We start from the raw sequence: 25,830 nt of genomic DNA, 5'->3' as shown, positions 1-25,830 counted from the left end.
ATAACCAATTGAACCATGTAGTCCTTTGAGATAAGAGGGTCCTTCTGGTTGAATTTTATCTCCAACCTCTGTAATGTTACAACATGTAAGCTATTAATAGCAGTGTCTTGACCACATGAATATTAAAAGTTAATTGTTCTTTTTGCTTGGTTGTGTGCCGATCCATACCAATTAAACATCTCTTTTCTCAGATGGAGGCCAAAGCAAAGGGGACACTAAGTTACCACGGAAATCTCAGTGACTTCCCAGCGAGCAAAGGAGATGACACACACTCGGCTGGCTGATGGAATCTACCTGATGGGAAAGTACTCACGTGGTCATAGGGCTGCTGTTCTGTCGATGTTTACATTCTCTCGTCCCAAGCACTGTGGTGAGGAGGAAAAAGAAGAGAAAACATTACTTGAGTAAAGCCAGGTGCGGGAGGAAGAAATGCTCTCGTGCAAAGTTAGTGACCTTCGGTCTCTTCTAAGGAAAGACAGCGTTACCATGTTAACTGACTTGAAAGAGACTCAGTTGTCAAACCCACAGAAGTACAAATTTGATTTTTCCCGGGGGGGAAAAGGAAGGAAAATTGAGGATTTGGGTAAACTCCATCCATCCTGGGGGTTGGATTTGAACACGTGTAGACAGAATTGCATAATAAAAGGCACTATATCTCAAATTAGGCCAGTTTGTCAGGAATAATGACCATGTCTGTTTGAATGGACTATGCAGCAAATTCGCCACAAAAAAAGTTAATGACCCTATGTCTGATATAGACAGTAGCTGAGTGTAAATCATGTACCCTCAAAAATCCTGAACAAACTTGAATCTTCTCCAGAGTGTAGCAACTCCCATATAAATTAGTGGACTAAATATGCTTCAGGAAAGTTATTTTAGCACAGTGATATATATTATTACATTTTTAAAAGTCAAAAAATTGAGCCTGTTGCTCTTAACAGACGAAACTTAGATGTCCCCTTTTTGTAAAAGGGTCAATTACATCTTCCATTCAGAAGCAGATACTTAACTCTCTTCTTCAGGTGATTTGTGCATCTGGTATTGACTGGTTAATTCTTATTTCCATTCCTGATGTTAAAATGTGACTGGGCTCACATTTTCCTCTCGAGAAATGGGGATCTTTGATGTAGGGCTGCGGCTTTGGTCCACTTAGCCTTTGCAGGCCTGCCAGTAGGAACTGTAAATTTCCCTCAACAGCACCTCAACTCACAACTTCTCCTTCTGTTCTTTTCGCTATTGCTATTTCAGATGATTATTAACTATTGATATAAATAGGTATAAGTGTGTATTACAGTGCGTCTTCATTGGTCATTCAAATAGCATATATATATATTTTTTTGGAATTTTGAAGAAGGTATTTTAAAGGGAGGAATTAAATTAGGATCATTATGTGTACAGGGGATTATTTTTATAACAGTCACGGTGTATTTTTACTCCCTCAATCCACTACAGTGAAATTGATTTGGAGCATTTGGTATCTTAAAATCTTTACTAATATTTACTCAAAGTATTAATATGGGACTAAACCTGCAGCTAATAAGAATCCTTTGTTATTAGAGCTTCCTCGTGCAAATAGCATATTCAACAAAGGATGTTAAGGGAGAAATTTACGGTTATGTTTAGATACATTTTGTGTGATTTTTTTTTTTTTTTTTAACCTCATCATTGTTATAGTCTCTCTTTTTTCTTCCTGTTTAGGTTTCTGAATGTTTTCAAACTGTACCCAAGAATGGTATAAGCTTGGTCCATTAATAATGACAGACTAACCTAAAAAGCAGCATCGCATTGGTAGTAGCAAGATTTCTTGCATGTGTTTTCATTACAAATCATCTTATGCAATTAAGTTTATTCAGATAAGGGTATTAACCAGGCCCTTTTTCATTTACATAAGTGAAAGTCCCAAGTAGCCTTTAGGACTGTGAATAAATTACCCCAGATCTCTCTAGATCTGTAGGCCTATATTTTGACTTCAAAGTCACATTGGCTTGCTTCATAGCAAAACAAAACAAAACAAAACAAAACAAAAACCTTAATAACTGCAAACTTTAGTTCCAAGAACTTGTTATGGTATGAGGAAAGGATTACTTCAAGGGATTCGTTGATATAATTACTTGCCTCCAAGAGTTTAGTTTACCAGTAAAGCAAATGAGAATGTTGTATCATCCCGGGTGGATGTTTTGGAAGGATATTGGGATGTTGTTGCAGATCAATTTGACTTGAATTGAGAGTGATTAACGTTTATGTGGTTAATGAGGGAAGCTTACCCGATTCTTGAGTTGTTCCAGTGTAGCATACCTCTTGCTTTTATCTAATTTAGAAAAAAGAAGTCTTTCCTTTGGGAAGCTGCCTTTGTTTCCCTTCCCATACCAGGAGAAAAGTCAGAGTGAGCGCATGATTAATCTCTCTCCCTGCTGCTAACCGCATGTATTCAACTCTGTGTGTACATCTGTGCACACAGGTTTATCTCTATATAAGTTCATCAGTAGTTTAAGTTGAGCAAGGACAACCTTAATTTCTAAAATCCGTAAACTCTGAATCACGCCATGTGGCGATCCCTGATGACTCTTTGTCTTCCTTAGAGGAGAGCAGGATTTCAGTTGCCCCCGCTCCCCATATGATTTTATAACTAACCAGTAAAAATATCTGAAGGACCTTGGCTCTGAGAAATCCTCACGTGTGGAGATTCTATTCGGATTGTCTTCGCTCTGATGCCTCGAGGACCGCTGCCTCACCCCCACCTCATTTTCATGACCTTACTCTATTTCAGTCAAGACTACCCTTTTATGTTGCACAAATGCAACAGACATCCCTCTCTTTCTTAAAAAGTATGATCAAAGAGTTACTACATGTAAATACCTATTTCTTTTCTAGGTCACGACATTGAAAATGGTGTCCCTACTGTACAGTCACCTATCTTTACAGTTTTTCTTACTAAAAACAAACATACAAATTGGTTATTTTTTAGCACAGAGACTTGTGACTCATACTCTATTTTTGCACTTGAAAGTCAAATTTTGTTATTTTTTAAAATGGTGCGTACTTGGAAAGGATGTGGAGCAATGTGTGTTTCTGAACAGAGAGCATTAACAGCCTCCCAGTGTAAAAGCAATCAGCACACGTAGTTATGTCCCATTCAGTGGGATTCTTGATTCAGGAAAAGTAAGCTGTCTGTTTTCAACTGTCTTGTATTTTAAATTGCCTTCCCTGATGTATAAGCTGTTACTGTACATACCAGTTGATCCTCAGTATTCACAAGCAATAATGTATGGTCAGCAGAGTTGTCCTCAGAGATAGCAGTGCTGAGCCTGGGTTGGAGACTGAGAGCAAAGTGTCAAGCTCATTCAGAGCCTCCAAAATTAATGCAAGCAATAATTTCATTATTAAGTCGATTATAATCCTTTCTCATATGCTTCTGAGATCATAGGGTAAAAGAAATCATGATTTTAAAACAGCCTTGAAGAAATTAGGGCAAAGAAGTGAGGTTAATCTGAAGACACAAAATCTTAATATCGAGGGAATCAGAGGATTGTGTTAGTACATCCTTTCATGCCTGCCACCCCTTTGATGGATGTTGTTAGCCCAAATTACTTTCATATATATATATAGAAGCTGAATAGGCTTTATTGCGTCACCAACACAGGAGGAAGAACCGGGCAACGTACATGTTTGAATGCTGTGGGTTTGACACCTGTTTGAAAACAACTTATATGAAAAGATTTTTAACCCAGGATTTTTTTTTTCCCAAAGCAGATCTAAATTGTTTACTACCCAGGGTTGGAAAGGGCAGACACCTCTAGTCTTTCTCCTCTCATTGCCCTCTACCACATCCCTTTCCACCTCTACGTGGGTCAAGACATTTTCTGAAATGGAAATTCTACTGTTACTCAAACTGCCATTGATTATGAGAACGCTGTGTCCTTGGCATCATCTCCTAGGACTCCAGTTATCTATCATATTTGCTGCTACATTTGTAAAATGAACTTTGCCTGTAATGGTCAACTGTAATCTAATTTGCAGGTTTGTTTTTTGTTGTTGTTTTTTTTTTTTTTTTTCCTTTTCTAGGAGGTTTTAGAATTTGACCCATGTATAATAGAGTTAGGATACTTTATTTTAGGGGTGTATCATAAAAGCACACTGGCCCCTCCCTGTATTCTTTCTGTCATCATTTAGATTTTGAACTTTTGTTTGCATTTTTTGTTCATTGATGTTTGTTTTGTCTTGATATTAGCTATAGAAGAGTGAGAGGAATCTGTAATCAGGCCAAACTTGAGAACTTTCCCTGTGCTTTATTTAGCACTATATTTTCTGCTGTCCTTATGTTCTCAGAAGGGCACTTTTTACCTTCCATTATGCATGTATGATTGTTTTTTTTTGTTTTGTTTGTTTTTTGCTTTTAGGGGGCTTTTGTTCTTGTAATAATAAAGCAGAAGAAAAATGCAGTAGTAGGTAAATGATTAAAAACCTGTTATACAGTTTTATTTTATACAATGTAAGGGAAAAAGTTTAACCCTGTAAGTCATTTCTTAGCTCTGGTAAAATGGCATATATTACTCCTCTAAAACATGCTCCATTCAGGCCTTTGTCTTTGTTAAGTGCCTTTTTTTCTTTCTTTTTCCCCCTTTTGAAACTGGTCTCAGATATCCTAAAGTACAGGCTAATAAGTCAGGGGATTCAGGAGGAAGAATCTCAAACTTGCCAAGACCACATCATGCTATGATATTCTTCCTTTTCCTTATATGTATATGGATAATATGTGTAAGATACATACATACATACATGCATACATATATGTGTGTGTGTATATATATATGTATACATATGTTATATGTATATAAAAAAAACTAGTAGCTGCTGTACCATTGCATCTTTTCCAAGCACTCCCCTTTTAATGTTTGCAAAACTTTGCCTTGTTTATTCCACTGCTTTTAGTTGATTCAAATGGGTGGGTTGGGAAATTGTCTTTCCACAAGATGCTGTCTTTCCCCCTTTAAATAATCTGTTTGTAGCAGTTAATAGCAACAGCAACTATATATATATATATACACACACACACACACACATATTTCCATATATATATATATATATATAGTTATTACAAATATAATAAATTTAGTGGACTCACTGACTCTTCCTGGATGTAACCCACTACTCTGTGCCCTTCAGGCTTGGCATGAGTAACGTTAGAGAAAGCGTTGGAATAATAAGAGTCTTTCCAGGTCAAGTTGATAATGACACTGTGGCAGGCAGGACTGAAGACAAGGGAGAGCTCGAGTTTAGAACTGTGGTATTGGATCTGAGTTTTGAAGGAAGTTAGAGAGTTTGTCAACATTAAAAATGAATCATATATTCTTCTGGGAAATGATTTTTTTAAGAATTCCTATAGCTGCATATTTGTCAAAAAGTTAACAAACTTAACTAGAAAGATTTCAGATACTGAGGAAAACACTCCTGTAACCTACAGCCTTTTTGAGAGATCTTCAGTTTTTTCTTTTTGCCAGATAATTGCATTTGGCTTAATATGGTTTGACAGTTCTTTAGGTTTCTCCCTTGAGCAAAATAACATAATATTTGGTAGCTTAAGATTCATCTGTTTCTTGTTGATAACAGATGTGACATGTTGGGGGGGAGACCAAGCTGAACCAATGCTCAAAACCCAGCACAAATCTATCTAATAACCCCCCACCTCCCTTAAATACATTTTAACTGTGAAGAGGAGACTGGTGGCCAAAAAGGAGAAAGCAGAGGCTCCTGGTAGTGTTACCTGATAGCACAACTGTTAGCAGGTGGCCTCAACTCAGTCATGTTAACTCTCGGATTATTATGTTTAGGAGGAATATCATTTAACCTTTGTGCCTCAGATTACCCATTAGAAAATTGGGTATAATAATATTCACCTACCTCCCAGGGATATCAGAGACTTTTTCAAAAATATTTTGAGTTTTTCTAAAATGTCCTATATAATTAAAAAAAAAGTATTATCATCTTCCTTCAGAGGCTGAAAAATATTTCCCTTATGATGGGTATAAAAAGCACCATACAATTTTTAAGTTAAAAAAAGAATCACTGGAATTCTAATTTAGATGCATATTTGTTATTTAAACATATTATATTTGTGGTGGGATAAAGTGGTTAGTTTCAGGTTAAGAAGGGGGAAGTGGGTAAATAACACTAAGTTTCTTAATTATAAGTAGATCTTTTAGCCATTTATGGAATTATTACGTGTGTGATTTTTGCCAGGGTTATGGAGCTGAAGCTAGATCAACGTTGGATGATTGGTTATTAGAGTCGATTAAGGATCCCAAAAGTTTTATCTGCCTCACTTTGCCATCGTCTCAATCTAATTTCCTTATATTACTTGTTTAGTGATGGATAGTAAGCTTTTAACTTGTTGAGAATGAATGAGAGTCTCCTCATTCCTGTAGATCAGAGATGGTGTACTATTCCTGTGATTGATTATAGGCTTATCCAGCTTTGCACTGAAGACGCAAGCATCACAGTCAGCTGGGTATACTTTTAGCCAGGCTACCTTTGTAATTTATGCTTCTTCAGCACGTAAGAGTTGGAGCCATCAACTGCTCAGGTTGTAGGAAAATGAGAGGGGGAGGCAGGACTCTCTTCTGAGCTGGGGCAGGGTTGGGAGGGTTGGGGTCGAAGGAAACATGCTCGCCCAGCTCCAAGGAGGAAAGGAAGGTCATCTTATCCCACCCCCACTGGGTACACTAAGCAGTACTACATAGAACTTCCCTTTTCACATTTAAGACAACAACGGGAAAAAATGGATGCCATCTTTGTAGCTAGAGCTGAATGCTGAGCACCATTTGTTTGGCGGGGGGCGGGGGTAGCACATATTCAGGGTTAGGAGAGAGAATGTAGCCGGATGAGGAACCGACTGTCCAGTGTAAGTGAGTCAGGAGAAAGCAGCGGGCCCAAGCAGACAGAGCCTCTGGGTTAATTCCCAGAACTGGCCGAGGCTCATTTCATCTCTAGTGATAGGAAGTTTTAAAAATCACTTTTTGGTTTTTTGTTGCTTTTTCCAGAGAAAGCCTTAGTTAGTAGCCTCTAAATATCAACTATGCAGGTAAACATACAAGTTTTCCACATTTTCCCTCGTGTTCCATTCTTTAAAGAACAGATGTGAATGAAGACTTCTGCCCAAAGAAATAAGACATAAGGGTTTTGTTGAATGTGTGTTCGTTCCTCTAGGGAAAATTAATGAAAACATAAAAATAGACATATTTTATGTGTTCATCTATCCTAAAATGTGAGCATAATATTCAGAAACTAAGTGCAGATTCTTCTACTGGTGAGGATCATGGAATGTCTTTGTGTCGTTAAGATGAAACCATCCCAGTGTTCAATTCTGAGAAAGTTTTAGATTCTTTGGCACAGTGTTCAGGTCTGTGGAGCTGAACAGATGGTCAGACTCTGATTAAAAAGTAGCTTTGAATATTAATGTCCAGTTCTTACTCTTTCTTCGTTTTCTTAAGACTTCACTCTTCTTTGCCCTGGTGTTAAGTTAACCATTTCATTGGCCAGTTGCTGCACCAGAATATAGGTTGCTGGGCGTCTGGGGAGGAAAGGTTACTCTGTCGTTGCCGTCCTGATCGCAGGCACATTGGCCTCTGTCCCCAAGGACCTCAAACGGAAAAGCCGCAGGCGTGTCCCAGGGGCTCTTTACACCCAGCGCAGCCTGAGAGGGCGGACTGGGAGCACTTTCATCAGAAGCTGCCCTTGAATAAGCTGATTAAATTGCGTTTTTCTCAGATGCTCCCACAGTACCTTTTGTGTGAAAGTAGCCACTTGTGATCTTGATTGAATGTCTTCGTACTGTAATTTCTTCCTACGTCTCCTTCTCCATCTTTCTTACATAATTTCCACTTTAGAGCAGGTTAGTACTTACATTTTGGACACCTTTCCAAACTGTTACCCAAACAGGTCGAAAACACTCTTAGAGAGATCCCAGTGGTATAATTAAGGGGGTCTCTATGTCCGGGGCTTAGACTCGTCACTGGTGACCCGAATTTTTTTCTCTTCTCATTCGTGTTAAAAATAGATTTCTCTGCTATATATAATGTGGTAGTAGCTAGGGGCATTGCATGGCTTCCTCTTGATACTTTTCAAGATTTTTCCGAAGAGGTGCAGACCTTTGTTAGGGCTCCTGTTTCTCGTGATACTTTTGCTTATTTTCATACTTGCCCTGGAATAAACCGACTTTGCAAAGGTCTGCGTCAAATAGGTCATATGAATCCTCAGTTTTCTTATGTTCTTCAGAAAACTCTCTCTATGTTATTTGCTCCTACTTTGCCAACAAGAATTCTCTTTTATCTTAAAGCTAGTTTTAAAATATTTTGTAACAGAGCACTAACAAGACCTAACTGAAATGCACACAAGATGATGATTACCCAAGAGAACCTGAACATCCTTGTGCTTCTAAGTCAACAGCTCCCTCTACCGGCCGAGCACATTTAGGGGTCAGCCGTAACCAAGACCAGCCCGCTGGCGTGCTTTCTATGTGATAACCTGCTTTTACTTTGTCAGATCTTAGCTATCTCTTATATTTTCTGTCCTTGAGGCCACAAACTTCCCTCCTTTTTTGCTTCCCTTTTCTATTTGCAAGGGTAGTGGACCCTGCGCCAGCATACTATGTTTTCTTTCCCGTACCTATAAAATTACCAAGAATTACCCCCAATTTTGGCCAGAGGCATTAAAAGAGAAGTTGTTTCTCAGCTGACAAAGAACGGTATTACTGTTTTATATAGGTGGTTGGAAAGTTGACCAAGTTTGGCCAACTTTGAAAATCCTGGCTATGCTTACATAACTAATCACATAGACCTGCTGAGACCTTCAGATAAGCAAGGGGCCCTTTCACCAGTAGAGGTAGGTTCTCAACCTGCAAATAATTTCCTCTGAGCTGTGGCCAACCTCCAGAGAAAGGATTCACGCTTCATACTGTTCTTTTGTTGGCTGTCATTGAAAAATTATATTATAGAAAGTTATCAAAAATAGCTAATTGTTCTTAAGAAGAGTATGTAAATCTGGAGCCTGTCCTTGTCTGTCACTCACTAAACACTGTCAAGCCTGAAAGAAGAGGAAGGGTAATCTCTGGCTGGTGAAAACTTTGTGCCCTAAGTCTGCCAAGGTAACCAAGTGGTGAGTGTTTCCTCTCCCATTACCAGCAAGAAAGTTGATTTGCGGTTGTACAAATTATGGTGGGACTGCAGACCTATTTGCTATAACTATTGGAAATAAGGATTCAGATTTTTTATCTAAGTAAGCACATAGTTCCAACCCCTGCAGAATGCATTTTGATAAAGGAAAGACTTTTGTTGGGTAACAGAAGGAAAAACAGGACTTATTTATACAGTGAATGTTCCCTCTGTGAGGAGCTGCCCTCCGGTTACAGATGTTTTCTCACTTTGGCCACCTCCACACTTGATGCCAACGTGTTTTCCACCCCGTCTTGAAGGAAGGAGCCCAAGTCATTGCTGCTCCTCTGGGTGAAAGGCCCTGATTACCGTACTGCATTTGTTTATAGGGAGGTGCGTTTTTGCTAACTTGAAGGGATATACTGTATTTTAAATAAGTGTGTAACTTAATATTTTGGATTTTTTTTTCCTCCTTTAAAACTGGACCTGAACACAGCTTTGCGTTGGTATTTGTAATAATCTCAGGACCTGAAAGATTGTAGCATTTAGTGTGTCTTAAAAATTATGTACTGTACCAGCCATGGATTTTTGTAAATATACCTGTCTCCCTTTTTTGTATTATTTTAGTAAAAAAATAATAATAAATTTAAATAAAAGGGGGTGGTGATGATACATGAGTGGGTGTGGGTATGTATGTGTGTATGTTTGTATAAGGCTCTCTTGAGATGAACTGGTGCTTGTTTAATTTCCGGCTCTAATCAGAGCAGGAATATGGACAAACTGCTGCTACTGAACCCTGCACTGAGCCACGGTGTTTCCATTGTGTTTCCTAGCGATCGATTAAACACAGGCGACCAGTGGATAATTACGTTAATTCTCCTCCCGCTGCCACCTTGCCTTTGCATTTTCAGTTCTACACCCCTTCTGAATTTCAATGGTAAAAGCTCTCCAAACTTTGGGTGGTTTGTGGCTCTCGAGTTTTTAGAGAGCTCTTGTCACTGTTCTCTAAGAAGAAAGAAGGACAGGCAAATTTTTTTTTTAACCAAAACCAAAAACAAAAACCAATCACATTTCATAAAACCGTGATGAATTGTGGATACGTGAGAGGGCTTAAACATTCCTAAATGTGGATCTGTGAATTTAATAAATTAACCCCATCGATATACTCCTTCAGTGCAGGGATTTTTTTTTTTTTTTTTCTTGCAACAGCCTTGCTCATATTCCAGGTGTAGCTAAGCAAACCCCTGTTTTAAAGCAGGAGCCTTATTTGATTCAGTGTAGATGTTTTCCTGTCTATCCTTTGTGACAGGGCCTTTTACATGAGTGTTTTTTCTTTTTGTATGTGTTATGTGTTTGTTGTATTAAATAAAGAGGAATGTACATATTATTCTTGTGTCTGTTGTGTTATTGAGCTAATAACTTGAATGTTAACATCTCATTTCTTTCTGTGGTGGTTGAGTATCTATTGTCTGTATCACACTGTGCTGGGTACTTAGAGGGAAGATACAACTGAACCACTTGATTTAAAGTAAAGATTTTGGGGGGAGTTCCTGCTTTGGCTCAGCAGTAATGAACCCGACTAGTAACCATGAGGATGCAGTTTCAATCACTGGGTTGGGATCCAGCGTTGCTGTGAGCTGTGGCATAGGTCGCAGACACGGCTTGGATCCCACGTTGCTGTGGCTCTGGTGTAGGCCAGCAGCTGCGGCACCAATTCGACCCCTAGCTTGGGAGCCTCCACATGCCACATGTGCAACCCTGAAACACACACACACATACACACGCACTAAACAAAAAAACGGATCCAGCGTTGCCATGAGCTGTGCTGTATATCACAGACGCGGCTCACATCTGGTGTAGGCTGGTGGCTAAGGCTCAGATTCGACCCTTAGCCTTCAGGTACAGCAAAAAAAAAAAAAACAAATGATATTTTGGAAAAGCGTGTCCTTGCACTTGGTTAAAAAGAAAAAAAGTGCCAAGTACGTGATCGCATGTGACTGTACAGTGGATGCAAAGCATCTTTCCTGCCCATGGCCCTCTTTTCCTTCCCAGACCAACCACTGCTACCATTTGCTGTGTATCTTGACTTTTAACCTAAATTTAGCATATGTATTTGCTCTACTGTACCTAGCATTTGTTTTCCAATTGTCTTGGAGGTTATTCCATATCAGTACATAGAGGTCTGTCTTATACCTTTTCACAGCGCATAGTATTCCATAGTTATATCACCACATTTTTTTTTTTTTTTGGCTTTTTTTTTTTAGGGCTGCACTGAAGGCATGTGGAAGTTCCCAGGCTAGGGTCGGATTGGAGCTGTAGCCGCTGGCCTACACCACAGCCACAGCAACTCGGGATCCAAGCCTCATGCGCAACCTACACCACAGGTCACGACAACGCCAGATCCTTAACCCACTGAGCGAGGCCAGGGATTGAATCTGTGTCCTCGTGGTTACTAATCAGATTTGTTTCCGCTGAGCCAGGACACAGAGTCCTATCACTGCTATTTATTGTATCCATTCTTTATTGATGATCAGTTAGATAGCTATTACAGATCAAATTGTAATATCTTTTGGGTGTTTGCTATCTGTGTATGCATATCAGACCAACAGTTAAAAGTTTGTTTTTGTAATGGGTAATAATGACTAACGTTCCAGATTTGAAAATCAGTGTCTGGAATCTGTGACATTGCTTCATATCCATGTAAAACTTTCAGAAATTCTGGAGAAAATCTTTTTTAAAAAAAGGTTTTGAGGAGTTTTCTCATGGCACAGCATGTTAAAGATCCAGCATTGTCACTGCTGCGGCACAAGGTCAATCCCTGGCCCGGGAACTTCCACACGCCATGGGGCACAGCCATAGAAAAACAAAAACAAAAAAAAGAGTTTTGAGGGAGTTCCTGTCGTGGTGCAGTGGAAACCTACGAATCCAACTAGGAACCGTAAGGTTGCGGGTTCAATTCCTGGCCTCGTTCAGTGGGTTAAGGATCCGGCGTTGCCATGGTGTAGGTTGAAGACAAGGCTCCGATCTGATGTGGCTGTGGCTGTGGCTGTGGCCGGCATCTGTAGCTCTGATTGGACCCCTAAGCCTGGGAACCTCCATGTGCCATGGGTGCAGCCCTAAAAAGCAGAAAAGAAAAAAAAGTTTTGAAAATTGAAAGTAAAAGCAGAAGAGCTGATTCTGGGTGCGGGAAGGGTTGAATTTCATTGCAAATGAGATGAGCTTTTCCAAGGCCAACGGCAATCCCCTAGGATGCAGGTATAATCTAGTGTGATGGCTCTTTCTCATCAATATGTGCCTTGGCATGGCTTGTTTTTTCTGTCTTTGTGTATATTTCCCTCTTCTTTGTCCCTGTGTCTGTCCCTTCACTATTGCCCCACTCTCTTTTTTCTAGTAGGGTGGCACAGCGCGAAGAACAGGCTGACATTAGTCTTGGGTTCTTAGGACCCCTTTATGAACTGTGGCACTTTAGACAAGATGCGGATCTCCTGCCAGCCTGTTTGCTCCTTTCAGTGGGGGCGATACCCAGTGGTGGGGTTTGCTGTTGAGTTACAGACAAGGTCTTGAAAGCACCTAGCACAGTGCCTCGCACATAGAGCTGATAAATGGTGGCTACTATTCTGACTCTTTTCTGCCTTTTTTTCTTCTTAAATTCATGCCTCTTCTTGCTGTCCTAGTTTCCCAAAATAGAGAAATGGGACCAGTGTTTTTAAAAATCTTTAAATATATATATATATATATATATGGAAAATTATAGAAGTAGATAAATATCAGTTAAAATTCTTTGACTGCAGCTGTCAAACCCCTGGCATAAAAAGTAAAGGGAAACTGCTCTAAAAGTTGAGTATTCAACAGAAACCATTAAGGAAATGTTTTGGCTCCTATAAATGAGTAGTCTAGAGGTAAACATAGTTTGGGTAAAGCTTTATCTGTGATTCAGTGTCACGAAGCTCCGGCCCTCTGTCTCAGCTCCGGCACGTGGCAGGTGTCACAGGGAGGAGCCCTCTGACAACTACTGGCTCTCCCTTCAGAGCCAGACGGCTGCTTCACTTTCAAAGTATATGTGAATGTGGGTTGTGTATAGTTTATTTCTGCTTTATTGTACTTCAGATGCAAAGCGACGCATTGCTCATGTGCCTCATGGTCTCCGTCCCTTCCTACAAGATCTCTTCCCTCCTTTTATTATACATTAGATTTCTCCTTTCTTCCTTAGTCCCCGCTCTCTCGGTCCCATAGGTCCCCCCCCTTACCTTTTCGTACGTGTCCCTTGTTATGCATGCATCCTGCGAAAACTTGTAGTGTTATTTTGTGTATGCAATTTTAAGTTACGTAAATGGTGCTGTGCTATCAATTTTGCTGTTCTCTACTTTTCTCTCCTTCCTCAGATTTATCCGTGTTGCCCTATGTGTTGCTTCTTTTCACAGGTCTTTTTAACTTGGTCTGTGCCATCCTTTATTGAACAGAAAACCTTTTATAATAGTAATTTTTGGTCTCACTTATGTTTTGAGGGGTTTGTTCTATTTCCCTACCCCTGGATTGCAAAGATATCCTCCTACCCTCTCTTTGCTTAGCACTATCGTTTTACTGGGCAGTTTTTCATGTAGAACATCCACCTCTCGTCCACCTTAGTTGTATAATGTGAGGGTCCAGCTTTATTTTTCTTCATTTAGTGAGCCAGTTTCCCCAGCACCATCTAGTAAATCAGTGTTTCGCCCATTCATTTTTGGTACCATTTTTGTCATATGTCAGGTACTCAATGGGAGTTCCCCTCGTGGCGCAGCGGAAACAAATCTGACCAAGAACCATGAGGTTGTGGGTTCCATCCCTGGCCTCGCTCAGTGGTTAGGGATCCGGCGTTGCCAGGAGCTGTGGTGTAGGTCGCAGATGCAGCTTGGATCTGGTGTTGCTGTGGCTCTGGGGTAGGCCAGCAGCAACAGCTCTGATTAGACCCCTAGCCTGGGAACCTCCAAATGCTGCAAGTGCAGCCCTAAAAAGACAAAAGACAAAAAAGAAAAAAAAGTGCTCATGTGCAGAGGTCTATTCTGAGCTCTCTTCCGTTCCGTTGTTCTTTTTATTTCCGTACCAGTATCATACTGTTTTTCATTACTGTAGACTTATAATATGCCTTAATATCCTGTAGGGAGAGTCTTTCTGCTCTTCCATGTTCACTCAACTAATCATGGGTTGTTACTCTCCTCCATAATTTTATTTTTTTTTCTACCTCCATAAATTTTGGAATAAAATCTTTGAGTTGTGTTTTAAAACTGTAGCTGAGATACTAGGATGGAATTTAATTTTTCAATTAACAAAGTAATTTTCTTTGTAAACAAAGAACAGAATCTAATGACATCTTTCATGGTGTATCTTCATTTATTCAAATCCTCTTTCATGTCTTCCAATAAAGTTTTTAAATGTTCTCTGTAAAGTTATAATACATGTATTGATTTTTCGGGACTTTATAGTTGTTGCTTTTACGAACAGTGTAGTATTCTCTATTGTGGTTTTTACTGGTGTCAGGAACGCTATTGACTTTCAAAAGTTGAGTCCATATCCAGCAACTTTGCTAAACTCTCTTGAACTTGTCTGATTATTTTATTAGCTTTTCAACTGAGTTGATCACATATTCTGCAAATAGTTATTATTTAATTTCCTCTTCCAGTTCTTTCACTTTTTATGTCTTATCTTAAAGCATTAGCTCCTTTCATAAGTACTTGTGGAGTTTCTGTCATGGCTCAGCGGTAACGAACCCAACTAGTATCTATGAGGATGTGGGTTCAATCCCTGGCCTTGTTCAATAAGGATCTGGCCTTGCTGTGGCTGTGGCATAGGCTGGCAGCTACACCTCTGATTTGACCCCTAGCCTGGGAACTTCCATGTGCTGCTGGTGAGGCCCTAAAAAGGCAAAAAACAAACAAACAAAAAAAACCAATAAGTACTTGTTAGACAGTAGCGCTGAAAGTAGCATCTTTGTTTCTTCACTGAATGGGAAGGTATCTAAATCTTCAGCATTAAGGATAGTGTTTATATTTTTGGTACATAGTTTTTATGAAGTTAGGAAGATTCTAGGAGCTCCCACTGTGGCACAGCAAGATTGGTGGCATCTTGGGAGTGCTGGGACGAGGGTTTGATCTCTGGCCCTGCACAGGGACTGCAGCTTTGCTTAGGCCAAGACTGCAACTCGGATCTGATACCTGGCCCAGGAGCTCCATATGCTACGGGGTAGCCAGAAATAAGAAAAAAATAATTTTTTTTAATTAAAAAATTTTTTAAAGTAAAAAAATTCTATTCCTAATTTTCTCAGAATGTTTTTTTTTTTTTTTTTTTTTTTTTTTTTTTTTTTTTTTTTTTTTTTGTCTTTTGTCTTTTTGTCTTTTGTTGTTGTTGCTATTTCTTGGGCCGCTCCCGCGGCATATGGAGGTTCCCAGGCTAGGGGTTGAATCGGAGCTGTAGCCACCGGCCTACGCCAGAGCCACAGCAACGAGGGATCCGAGCCGCGTCTGCAACCTACACCACAGCTCACGGCAATGCCGGATCGTCAGCCCACTGAGCAAGGGCAGGGACCGAACCCGCAACCTCATGGTTCCTAGTCGGATTTGTTAACCACTGCGCCACGACGGGAACTCCTCAGAATGTTGATCATAAGTACTACAAGTTGAATTATATTAAGTGCTTTTCCCGTAACACCTATATATGATCAACTCACTTGTAGGAAATTTCTTAGAAATGTATTTATAATATTTTTTATTCTTATAATCTCTGTTATATCTGTATTTGTTTTCCTGTTATCATTCTCTCTTTTCTTTATGTGCATCTTCTCTCTTTTTCTTACTCAGTCTTGGCAGAGGTTTGTTCTTACTCACTTTTCGAGGAGCCATAGTTTTATTGAGTGCTTATATGTTCATTGTGGTTTTATCCTTTTTCTCTATAGTTGATTTACAATGTTGTGTCAGTTTTTGTCTTATCTTTTTGATCTGTTGTTCTTTTTAGCAATATATAATGTCTCTCATTTTTTGTTATGATGTGTTTTTGCCCTAATATTAAATTGAATATCCCAGCTGTCTATATGCTGAATAATATTCCATTGGATGTGAGTTCTACTGTGGCTCAGCACTTACCACACCCGACTAGCATCCACAAGGATGTGGGTTCGATCCCTGGCCAGGCCCAGTGGGTTAAGGATCCAGCATTGTTGTGAGCTGTGGTGTAGGTCACAGACACAGGTCAGATCTGGCATTGCTGTGACTGTGGTATAGGCCAGCAGCTGCAGCTCCAATTCAAACCCTAGCCTGGGAACTTCCATGTGCTGCAGGTGTGGCCCTAAAAAGGGGAAAAAAAAATTCCATTGTATGAGTATATGACATTTTTTAATTTACCCATTCATTAGTATAGACCCTCGGGCCATTTCCACTCTTTGAATACTATGAATAATGCTGCTGTGAACATCTGTATACAAATTTTTGTGGGATGTATGTCTTCAATTCTTTTGGGTATATAGATAGGAGTAGAATTCCTATGTCATTTGGTAACTCTGTGTTTAATTATTTGAGGACCCACCAAACTATTTCCCACAGTAGCTGGACCATTTTACACTCCTGCCAGCAATATACAAGAATTTAAATTTCTCCGAGTTCCCGTCATGGCTCAGTGGTTAACGAATCCAACTAGGAACCATGAGGTTGCGGGTTCAATCCCTGGCCTTGCTCAGTGGGTTAGGGATCTGGTGTTGCTCTGAGCTGTGGTGTAGGTTGCAGACGCAGCTCAGATCCCACAGATTGCTGTGTGGCTCTGGTGTAGGCCAGCAGCTACAGCTCCGATTCCACCCCCAGCCTGGCAACCTCCACATCCCGTGGGAGCGGCCCAAGAAAATGGCAAAAAGACAAAAAAAAAAAAAAATTTTTTTTAATTTCTCAAAAGACAAAAAAATTAAATTAAAAAAAAAAAGGGAGTTCCTGTCGTGTCTCAGTGGTTAACGAGTCTGACTAGGAACCATGAGGTTTCAGGTTCGACCCCTGGCCTCGCTCAGTGGGTTAAGGATCCGGCGTTGCTGTGGCTGTGGTGTAGGCCGGCAGCTGTAGCTCTGATTCAACCCCTAGCCTGGGAATCTCTATATGCCTCAGGAGTGGCCCTAGAAAAGGCAAAAAGACAAAAAGTAAATATATTAATTAAAAAAAAATTCTCTACACCTTCACCAGCACTTGTTATTTTTCTTTCTTTCTTTTTTATTTTTTACTTTATTTTATTTTTTTGTCTTTTTAGGGCCAAACCCGTGGCATATGGAGGTTCCCAGGCTAGGGGTCTAATTGGAGCTACAGCTGCAGGCCTACACCACAGCCACAGCAACGCTAGATCCAAGCTGTGTGTGTGACCTACACCACAGTTCACGGCAACGCTGGATCCTTAACCCACTGAGCGAGGCCAGGGATCAAACCTGAAACCTCATGGTTCCTAGTTGGATTCCTTTCCACTGTGCTGTGACGGGAACTCTGGTATCTTGTCCTTTTGATTTACATTTCCTGATGACTAATGGTGTTGGACATCTTTTCATATATATTAAGTATGTAAGAGTACTTTTTCCAGAAGGGTTTTCTTTTATATATATAATATATAAAATTATGGGTTTTTTTGCCATATCCATGGCATATGGAATTTCCTGGGCAAGGAATCGAATCTGAGCCACAGCTGCGACCTATGCCACAGCTGTAGCAGTGCCAGATGCCTACTTAATCTACACTGAGGATCAAATCCATGCTGCCACAGAGACAATGCTGGATCCTTAACCCACTATGCAATAGCAGGAATGTCTTTACATTTTATTTTTATTTTTTATTTTATTTTATCTTCTTGCTTTCAAGGGCCACGCCCGGAGCATAGGGAGGTTCTCAGGCTAGGGTTTGAATCAGAGCTACCTCACAGCCACAGCAACGTGGGATCTAAGCTGCATCTGCGACCTACACCACAGACCACAGCAACGCCAGATCCTCAGCCCACTGAGTGAGGCCAGAGACTGAACACACAATCTCATGCTTCCTAGTCGGATTCATTTCCCCTGTGCCACAATGAGACTTCCTGCATTTTATTTTTAAGTTACTTTTTTACTGTACATCAACTATAGAGGCTTTTAGATGCTTTTAGAACTTAGAAACTTTTAGAGCTATAGTGATGTACAATATTATGTTACAGTGTACAGTATAGTGGGTCACAATGTTTAAAGGTTATACTACTTTTTTTTTTTTTTGTATTTTCTAGGGCCCCACTTGCGGCATATGGAGATTCCCAGACTAGGGGTCTAATCGGAGCTGTAGCCACCAGCCTACACCAGAGCCACAGCAGCGCGGGATCTGAACCGCCTCTGCGACCTACCACAGCTCACAGCAACGCCAGATCCTTAACCCACTGAGCAAGGCTGGGAATCGAACCTGCAACCTCATGGTTCCTAGTTGGATTCATTAACCACTGAGCCATGACGGGAACGCCTATGCTACATTTATTATCAATATAAAATACAGACTATATTCTCCATGGTGTACAATACATCCTTGTAGCTTCTTTTATACTAATAGTTTGCACCTCTTAATCCCCTACCCATAATATTACCCCACTGCCCTGCTCTCTCCCACTGGTAACCACTAGTTTATTCTCTGTATCTTCAAATCGGTTTCTTTTTTGTTATATTCACTAGTTATATTTTTTAGATTCCACGTATAAGTGGGGTCATACATTATTGGTCTTTCTCTCTCTGATTTATTTCAAGCATTTTCCTTCATCACAGAAAACATACAACTTCATTTTTTTGGTTTTCAGTGTCTGGAATGAAGATAAATGTCCATTTAACTCTCATTCTTCTGTGGACTATCTGCTTCTTTTCTTTAGAGGCTTTTAGAATTTTGTTTTTGTCTTTTTTTTTTCAGCCATGCCTGAGACATGTGGAAGTTCCCAGGCCTCCCAGGCAGTGACCTGAGTCGCTGCAGTGACAATGCCAGATCAGATCCTTAACCCTCTGTGCCGGAAGGGAACTCCTTGTCTTTAATGTTCTTACACTTCACTGTAATGTGTCAAGGTTTTGGTTTTTCCATGTTTATTCTGTTTGGTGTTCCATAAGACCTTTGAATTGGGGTCCTTTTTGAAAGTTCTTGCGTATGATTTACTTTATTTATTTATTTATTTATTTATTTTGTATTTTTGCCATTTCTTTGGGCCGCTCCCGCGGCATATGGAGGTTCCCAGGCTAGGGGTCGAATCGGAGCTGTAGCCACCAGCCTACGCCAGAGCCACAGCAACACGGGATCCGAGCCGCGTCTGCAACCTACACCACAGCTCACGGCAACGCCGGATCCTTAACCCACTGAGCAAGGGCAGGGACCGAACCCGCAACCTCATGGTTCCTAGTCGGATTCGTTAACCACTGCACCACGACAGGAACTCCTCCTGATTTCTTTATTTTTTTTTTTTTTTTTTTTTTTTTTTTTTTTTTTTTTTTTAAATTTATTTATTTATTTATTTAGTCTTTTGTTGTTGTTGTTGTTGCTATTTCTTGGGCCGCTCCTGCGGCATATGGAGGTTCCCAGGCTAGGGGTTGAATTGGAGCTGTAGCCACCGGCCTACGCCAGAGCCACAGCAACGGGGGATCCGAGCCGCGTCTGCAACCTACACCACAGCTCACGGCAACGCCGGATCGTTAACCCACTGAGCAAGGGCAGGGACCGAACCCGCAACCTCATGGTTCCTAGTCAGATTCGTTAACCACTGCGCCACGACGGGAACTCCCTGATTTCTTTAAATATCTCTTCCTTAAATCCATTTTCTCTTGTCTAGGAGTCATATTTTTTAAATTTTACGGTTTTTATTTTTTCCATTATAGTTGATTTACAGTGTTCTGTCAATTTCCTTCTGTACAGCAAGGTGACCCAGTCACTCACATATATAGACATTCTTTTTCTCATATTACCCTCCATCATGCTCCATCACAAGTGACTAGATAGAGTTCCCCGTGCTGTACAGCAGGATCTCATTGCGTATCCACTCCAAATGCAATCGTTTGCATCTGTGAACCCCAAACTCCCCGTCCACCCCTCTCCCTCCTCCTCTCCCTTGGCAACCACAAGTCTATGAGTTTCTTTTCTGTGTAAAGGTTCATTTGTGCCGTATAGTAGATTCCAGATATGTGATATCCTATGGGATTTGTCTTTCTGACTTACTTCACTTAGTATGAGAGTCTCTAGTTCCATCCATAGGATTCATATTGGACATCTCCTAAATGTTCTTTCATATTTTCACTTCTTTCCGGTACCTTCTAGGAAAATTCCTTTGGATTATTTATTTTTTCAGCTAGGTAGCCATTGCTTTCCTCCCATCTGTTGGCTGTGTGCAGCTGTTACCTCTCTCACGTGTATTTCCATTCGGTTCTGTATAGCTGCTTGTTTCTCATTATCCTCTTTCGGAGGATCTTCACCATGTTTGTTTTCAGTTCTTGATCTGTGTCCTTTCATTTTGGCTGGTCTAGTACCGTTTGCTCCATGTATTGTCTCTTCGTTGGGATTATGCTCCTCAGGTATCACGTTATTTTCCCATGGGAGCTTGTTTGATCCTGGCTTCGTCAGCTTTCCTAGCTGGTGATGTGTACAAAGGGCAGAGGCCAAGGTCAGGGCTCTAGCATGCGCTTAGTGGGTTGGGAGCATCGGAGGGCATTTCCATACGGTCCCAGGCATCGGAGTCTGACCTTGAGCCAAAGTATGGGTCCAATCCTACAGTATATGCTTTTCTACTAACTTGCTCATGCTGCCTTCTTCCTGCATGGGTGTGGTCCTTTTTTTATTATACATCCCTGCATTTTGGCTTTGGGCACTGAGTCCTGGATTTAAAGTGTGTTCCTCTAAAGAGTATTTGGGTTTGCTTCGTCCACCCTCCTAGGAACATTATCAACCCAGGACCACTTCAAACTACATGTTCAGCTTAAGTATTTCAAGGCCACAGAGATAGGATGGCTTCCAGCCACAGATGTATGTGAGTGGTTATTGTTGGTGGGTTAAGAATTCTTTTTTTTTATTTTTTATACCATTGAATTTACTCTTTCAAGTGTACAATTTAATATAATGATTTTTATTTTTTTCCATTATAGCTGGTTTACAGTGTTCTGTCAATTTTCCACTGTACAGCAAGCTGACCCAGTTACACATACATGTATACATTCTTTTTTCTCACATTATCATGCTCCATCATAAGTGACCAGACATGGTTCCCAAGAATTCTTTTGTTTTAATTGTTATTTTTTTTAATTTTATGACTGTAGCCATGGCATATGGAAATTTCCAGGCCAGGGATCGAATCCAAGCTGCAGCTGCAACCTACCCCACAGCTGTGGCAAAGCCAGATCCTTTAACCCACTGCACCAGGCCCAAGATTGAAGCCCACGCCTCCACACCGACCTGAGCCACTGCAGACAGGTTCTTAACCCACTGCACCACAGTGGGAACTCCAAGAATTCTTGTAGAAGGCTCCCTATCCTGCCACCCTGAGCTGAGGTCGAGACAGAAAGTCTCCCCTCGGTGAGGTCATGGATATTTTTTCATTCCCAGCAATAAGGTGAATTGGTGGTGGGGGTGCTGTTCCATCATTTTGCAAGAGTTTTTGGTCTGAACTCCCGCCATTCTAGTTTGAGTCTTTCTTTCCTTTGGACTGCATGAAGCAAATTAAAATCCAGACTCTAGGCCACCAGGGATCAGCAGATATCCTTCAGGGCAAATGCTAGTTTTATTGCTCACTTATTTCCTCTTCACTGACTTCTAGTTATTCTGGCTTGCTTTACTATCAGCTCAGTCACACTTTGAAAAAACTATTTGTGTGTGTTCATTAAAATTTCACTTAGCGGAGTTCCCATCGTGGCATAGTGGAAACGAATCTGACTAGGAACCATGAGGTTGTGGGTTCGATCCCTGGCCTCGCTCGGTGGGTTAAGGATCCGGCATTGCCATGAGCTGTGGTGTAAGTCCCAGGTGTGCCTCAGATCCTGCATTGCTGTGGCTGTGGTGTAGGCTGGCAGCTACAGCTCCGATTAGACCCCTAGCCTGGGAATCTCCATATGCCACGGGTGCGGCTCTAAAAAGACACACACAAAAAAATTCACCTAGCACTTTAAGGTTTTATATTGAGAGAGATTTCTCTGCATATTCCATAAGGTAAAAAACTAAAGTCTTATGCATAGTTTTCTATTAAAAATAGTTACATCTCTGTATAAACATATAGTATATATTAATATTTAATCAAATTAGTATCAGATTCTATGTTAACTGCGCATTCACATAGTCCAGCTCACAAATGAGACTGTCCCATGTTGCCTATAGTGCATCAGGAGTCCTGATGAGAGAACAGGAGTTCTGGAGTTCTCATTGTGGCTCAGCGGTAACGAACTGGACTAGTATCCATGAGGACACAGGTTCGATACCTGGCCTCGCTTAGTGGGTTAATGATCCGGCATTGCTATGAGCTGTGGTGTAGGTCGCAGATGCAGCTTGGGTCCCATATCGCTGTGGCTGTGGGGTAGACCAGCAGCTCTAGCTCTGATTCGATCCCTTGCCTGGGAACCTCCATATGCCATGGGTGTGGCCATAAAAAAAGAAAGAACAGGAGTTCCCTAAGGAAGGTTTGACAACAGTAATGTCCTTTACTAAAGTGGGAATCTTTCTGTGTCAGTTTCACCAGAAACCCCAAAGGCCGAGAACAAAACAGTAGGTGCCAAGTCCATCCACATTCCAAAGGGAAAAGGAACTATCCGCCGATGCATCCCACGCTAAGAGTTTGTGACGCGGATACTGGGAAGCCCTAGCTCAATCCTGAGAAGGATAACCCAGCACCACCTCCAGGCTCTGTAAGAGAACGTGAGCGGATTCCTTCGGAAGCAGTTGTCAGTAGCCTGGACGTTTCCCTTCTCCCCAGGCAGGAGAGGGTGGGGGTGCTTCCTCCTCACAGGTCGAATGAGGGGGCCCTTCAGGAGGACGACTGGGAGAGCCTGACACATCCTGGAGAGTTGGGGGCACACCGGAACTGTGTCTGACTCACTCCTAAAAGCCGAAAGACACCTTCGGAGCAGGTGGCTGAGAAGAGGGAACCCTGCTTTTGGAATGGCTTACACTCCCAGAGTTCCTGAGATTCTGTAGGCCTGATGTGGTTCTCATGAAAGGGAGCCAGATGGGGTCATTTGAAAAAGGAACCCAGCCCAGGGGGACACGTAGAGGGAGGAAGGGACCTCAGGGGAGAGGAGGCGCCTCAAAACGAAGGGGTGTGGACAGGAATCCTAAGTCACCAGAGAAGGTTGCCTACAAGGGACCGACAGGTCAGAGGCCCCCAGAAAAGGAGAAACTATTGAGAACCTGTAAGAAAAAGGATGCAGCATTGGAATCCGCGGCTCCCAGGGGACACCGACACCAGTTTCTCTCTCTCCCCAAGCAGTAAGACCTTAGCTCTTCCTCCTTTGCTTGCTACATGGGCCTGCAGGCCCAGCCCGGCAGCTGCCAAGTGGGCAGGAGTTACCTGAGAAATAGAAATGACTCTGACCCTGACCCCCGTTCTCCTGCACATTTGCAGCCTGGAGGAGAGAAGTTTCAGATTACGCTTGAAGTTTTGGTAATGGCCCCGGATGAGACTGGTTCACACCTAGGAAAAGGAAACTCTTTTAAAAAGGACGATGGGAGGTCTCATTGCGCCACAGCGGAAACAAATCCAGCTAGGAACCATGAGGTTGAGGGTTCGATCCCTGGCCTCGCTCGGTGGGTTAAGGATCCAGCGTTGTTGTGAGCTGTGGTGTAGGTTGCACACATGACTGGGATCCGCACTGCTATGGCTGCGGTGTAGGCCAGCGGCTACAGCTCCTGTTGGACCTCTGGCCTGGGAACCTCCCCACATGTGGCCCTAAAAGCAAAGAAATAAATCAAAATGATGATGATGAGACCTCTTTAACCTGTGTGTCCCCTCAAAGAGACTAGAAAAACTCTCAGTTTCATCCTGGCACAAGAAAAGACCGTGAGAGCAAGTTTGTACAGGCACTCAGGAGAAAAGAAAGCCGTCTTCTGTGTATACGAGTGTGGCTTGTTCCAGGAACAGGTTGCATTGGAAGAGCAGGGAAGAGAGAACGAGACGGGCCCGCAGCCCTCACTGGCCCTTTTTCACCCCAAGGCAGCCTCAGCCGACAATGGGGAGACGTCTTATGGAATGAAGGTGGAACTTTTTAATGTTAGACTGGAATTATTTAAAACCGAAAGAAAAAGAAAGCTACTTGTCCTGTTATTTCCTGGAAAAGCTACGTGAACCACCCAGCTTCTGGCTGGAGAGGAAGCAGTTCACCAGCAGCAGCAGTGGGAGGAATAAATTGTTCTCCGCTTGCGTCCAGCAAGCCCAGCTTGCTGGCTAACAGTCCCAGTTACTCCTGAGTGTTGGGAGGTACTGCAGTCGCCACGCTACAGGATGTTATCAAGAAGATTAAGTTGCGTAAAATAACACCTTTATTTTTTTATTTTTTTAGGAACTTTAAATAGCAGACACTACTATGTCATGGAAAGTAGCCATCAAACTCCCAACTCCCGCAAGCAAACTACACAGATGGAGTGCTTTTCTTCCTGCATGGTAGTTAGACCAAGAGTTGCCACACTTAAAAAATACCTAGTTTTCTTTTACAAAGAGGCGAGTGTTTCTCATTTGCTGACCTTTCCTGTGATGACACGGGTCCATCGGGAGGACGCCGCTGTGTGGTCTGGCCTTTTGGCAGCCAACATTCAATCCCATATCCTGTGTGTTACAGGGACTAGAATTATGGAAACATCTCCCAAATTCCTTTGCCGTCCCGGTTCTGGGTGTGATTTATTTTCTTCCTTTTTTGGGGGGGGGGGCTTTTTGCTGTTTCTAGGGCCCCTCCCACAGCATATGGAGGTTCCCAGACTAGACGTGGAATCGGAGCTGGAGCCGCTGGCCTACACCACAGCCACAGCAACGCAGAATCCGAGCCGCATCTGCAACCTACACCACAGCTCATGGCAACACTGGATCCTTAACCCACTGAGCGAGGCCACGAATTGAACCCATGTCCTCATGGAGACTAGTCAGGTTGTGACCACTGTGCCACCACGGGAACTCCTTCAGCTCTTCTTATAGTGCCATAAACCATCTGCCCTGCACTCAGTTCCTTTCTGCTTGAGAAGTCTGCAGTGGTTTCTCTTTTTCTGACCGAGCCCTGATGGATGCAGTGGTCCAGCTGCTATTTTGAAAGAAATGAACATACTGAATAGATCCCTTTAAGTTAAAAGTATTTTTTAAAGCTATGAGGTATTAACTGCCTTTTTAAAAGAAACTCATGCTATGAAGAGAGAAATCTGAAAATGGATGTTTGGAAATATTTATCACGATGTGATTTTTGTTGTCCCAAAAAATGTGTTAAACCAAGATTTTCAAGAGAATACAACATCCTGAATTACACTGCATTTTCAATAAACAATAAAAATCTTCCTTTATTGAGAGAAATAAGGACTTTTTTTTTACCGTCAAATAAAACTGTTTTCAAAATATTGTTTCTTTTTTTAAAACAAACTTTTAATTTCTATTTCGTGCACGTTTTAAATGTATATGCTACCTTGAATCAAGAGTCCATGTATTTGATTTTTAAATAAATATAAAGACGTGGGGAAGGCACAAGATTTTTACCACT

At 41.6% G+C, this 25,830-nt stretch overlaps 1 protein-coding gene across 3 annotated transcripts in view; it reads left to right on the top strand.

Annotated features, from left to right (window-relative positions):
• The window catches only part of UBN2 (ubinuclein 2), a 95,311-nt gene extending 69,665 nt beyond the window's left edge, over positions 1 to 25,646 (top strand). For 2 of the 3 annotated variants that reach the window (XM_021079092.2, XM_003360116.6), the window contains one exon: positions 192 to 10,533. In XM_021079092.2, coding sequence (XP_020934751.1) covers positions 192 to 241 — 50 coding nt within the window. In that variant the 3' untranslated portion in view covers positions 242 to 10,533. Of the gene's footprint in view, positions 1 to 191; positions 10,534 to 22,829 lie in introns of those variants that run through there. The other variant, XM_085005294.1, reaches the window with a different exon arrangement.
• Positions 25,647 to 25,830: the final 184 nt, after the last annotated feature.

Source organism: Sus scrofa, chromosome 18 (assembly GCF_054392235.1).
Source record: "Sus scrofa isolate SSC_HxYL_T2T_F1_AM1 chromosome 18, Sscrofa_HxYL_maternal_Yorkshire_Landrace_v2.0, whole genome shotgun sequence".
Taxonomy (NCBI): Eukaryota; Metazoa; Chordata; class Mammalia; order Artiodactyla; family Suidae; genus Sus; species Sus scrofa.
Note: the sequence above shows the minus strand (reverse complement) of the source record. Positions and strands in the feature narration are given on the sequence as shown.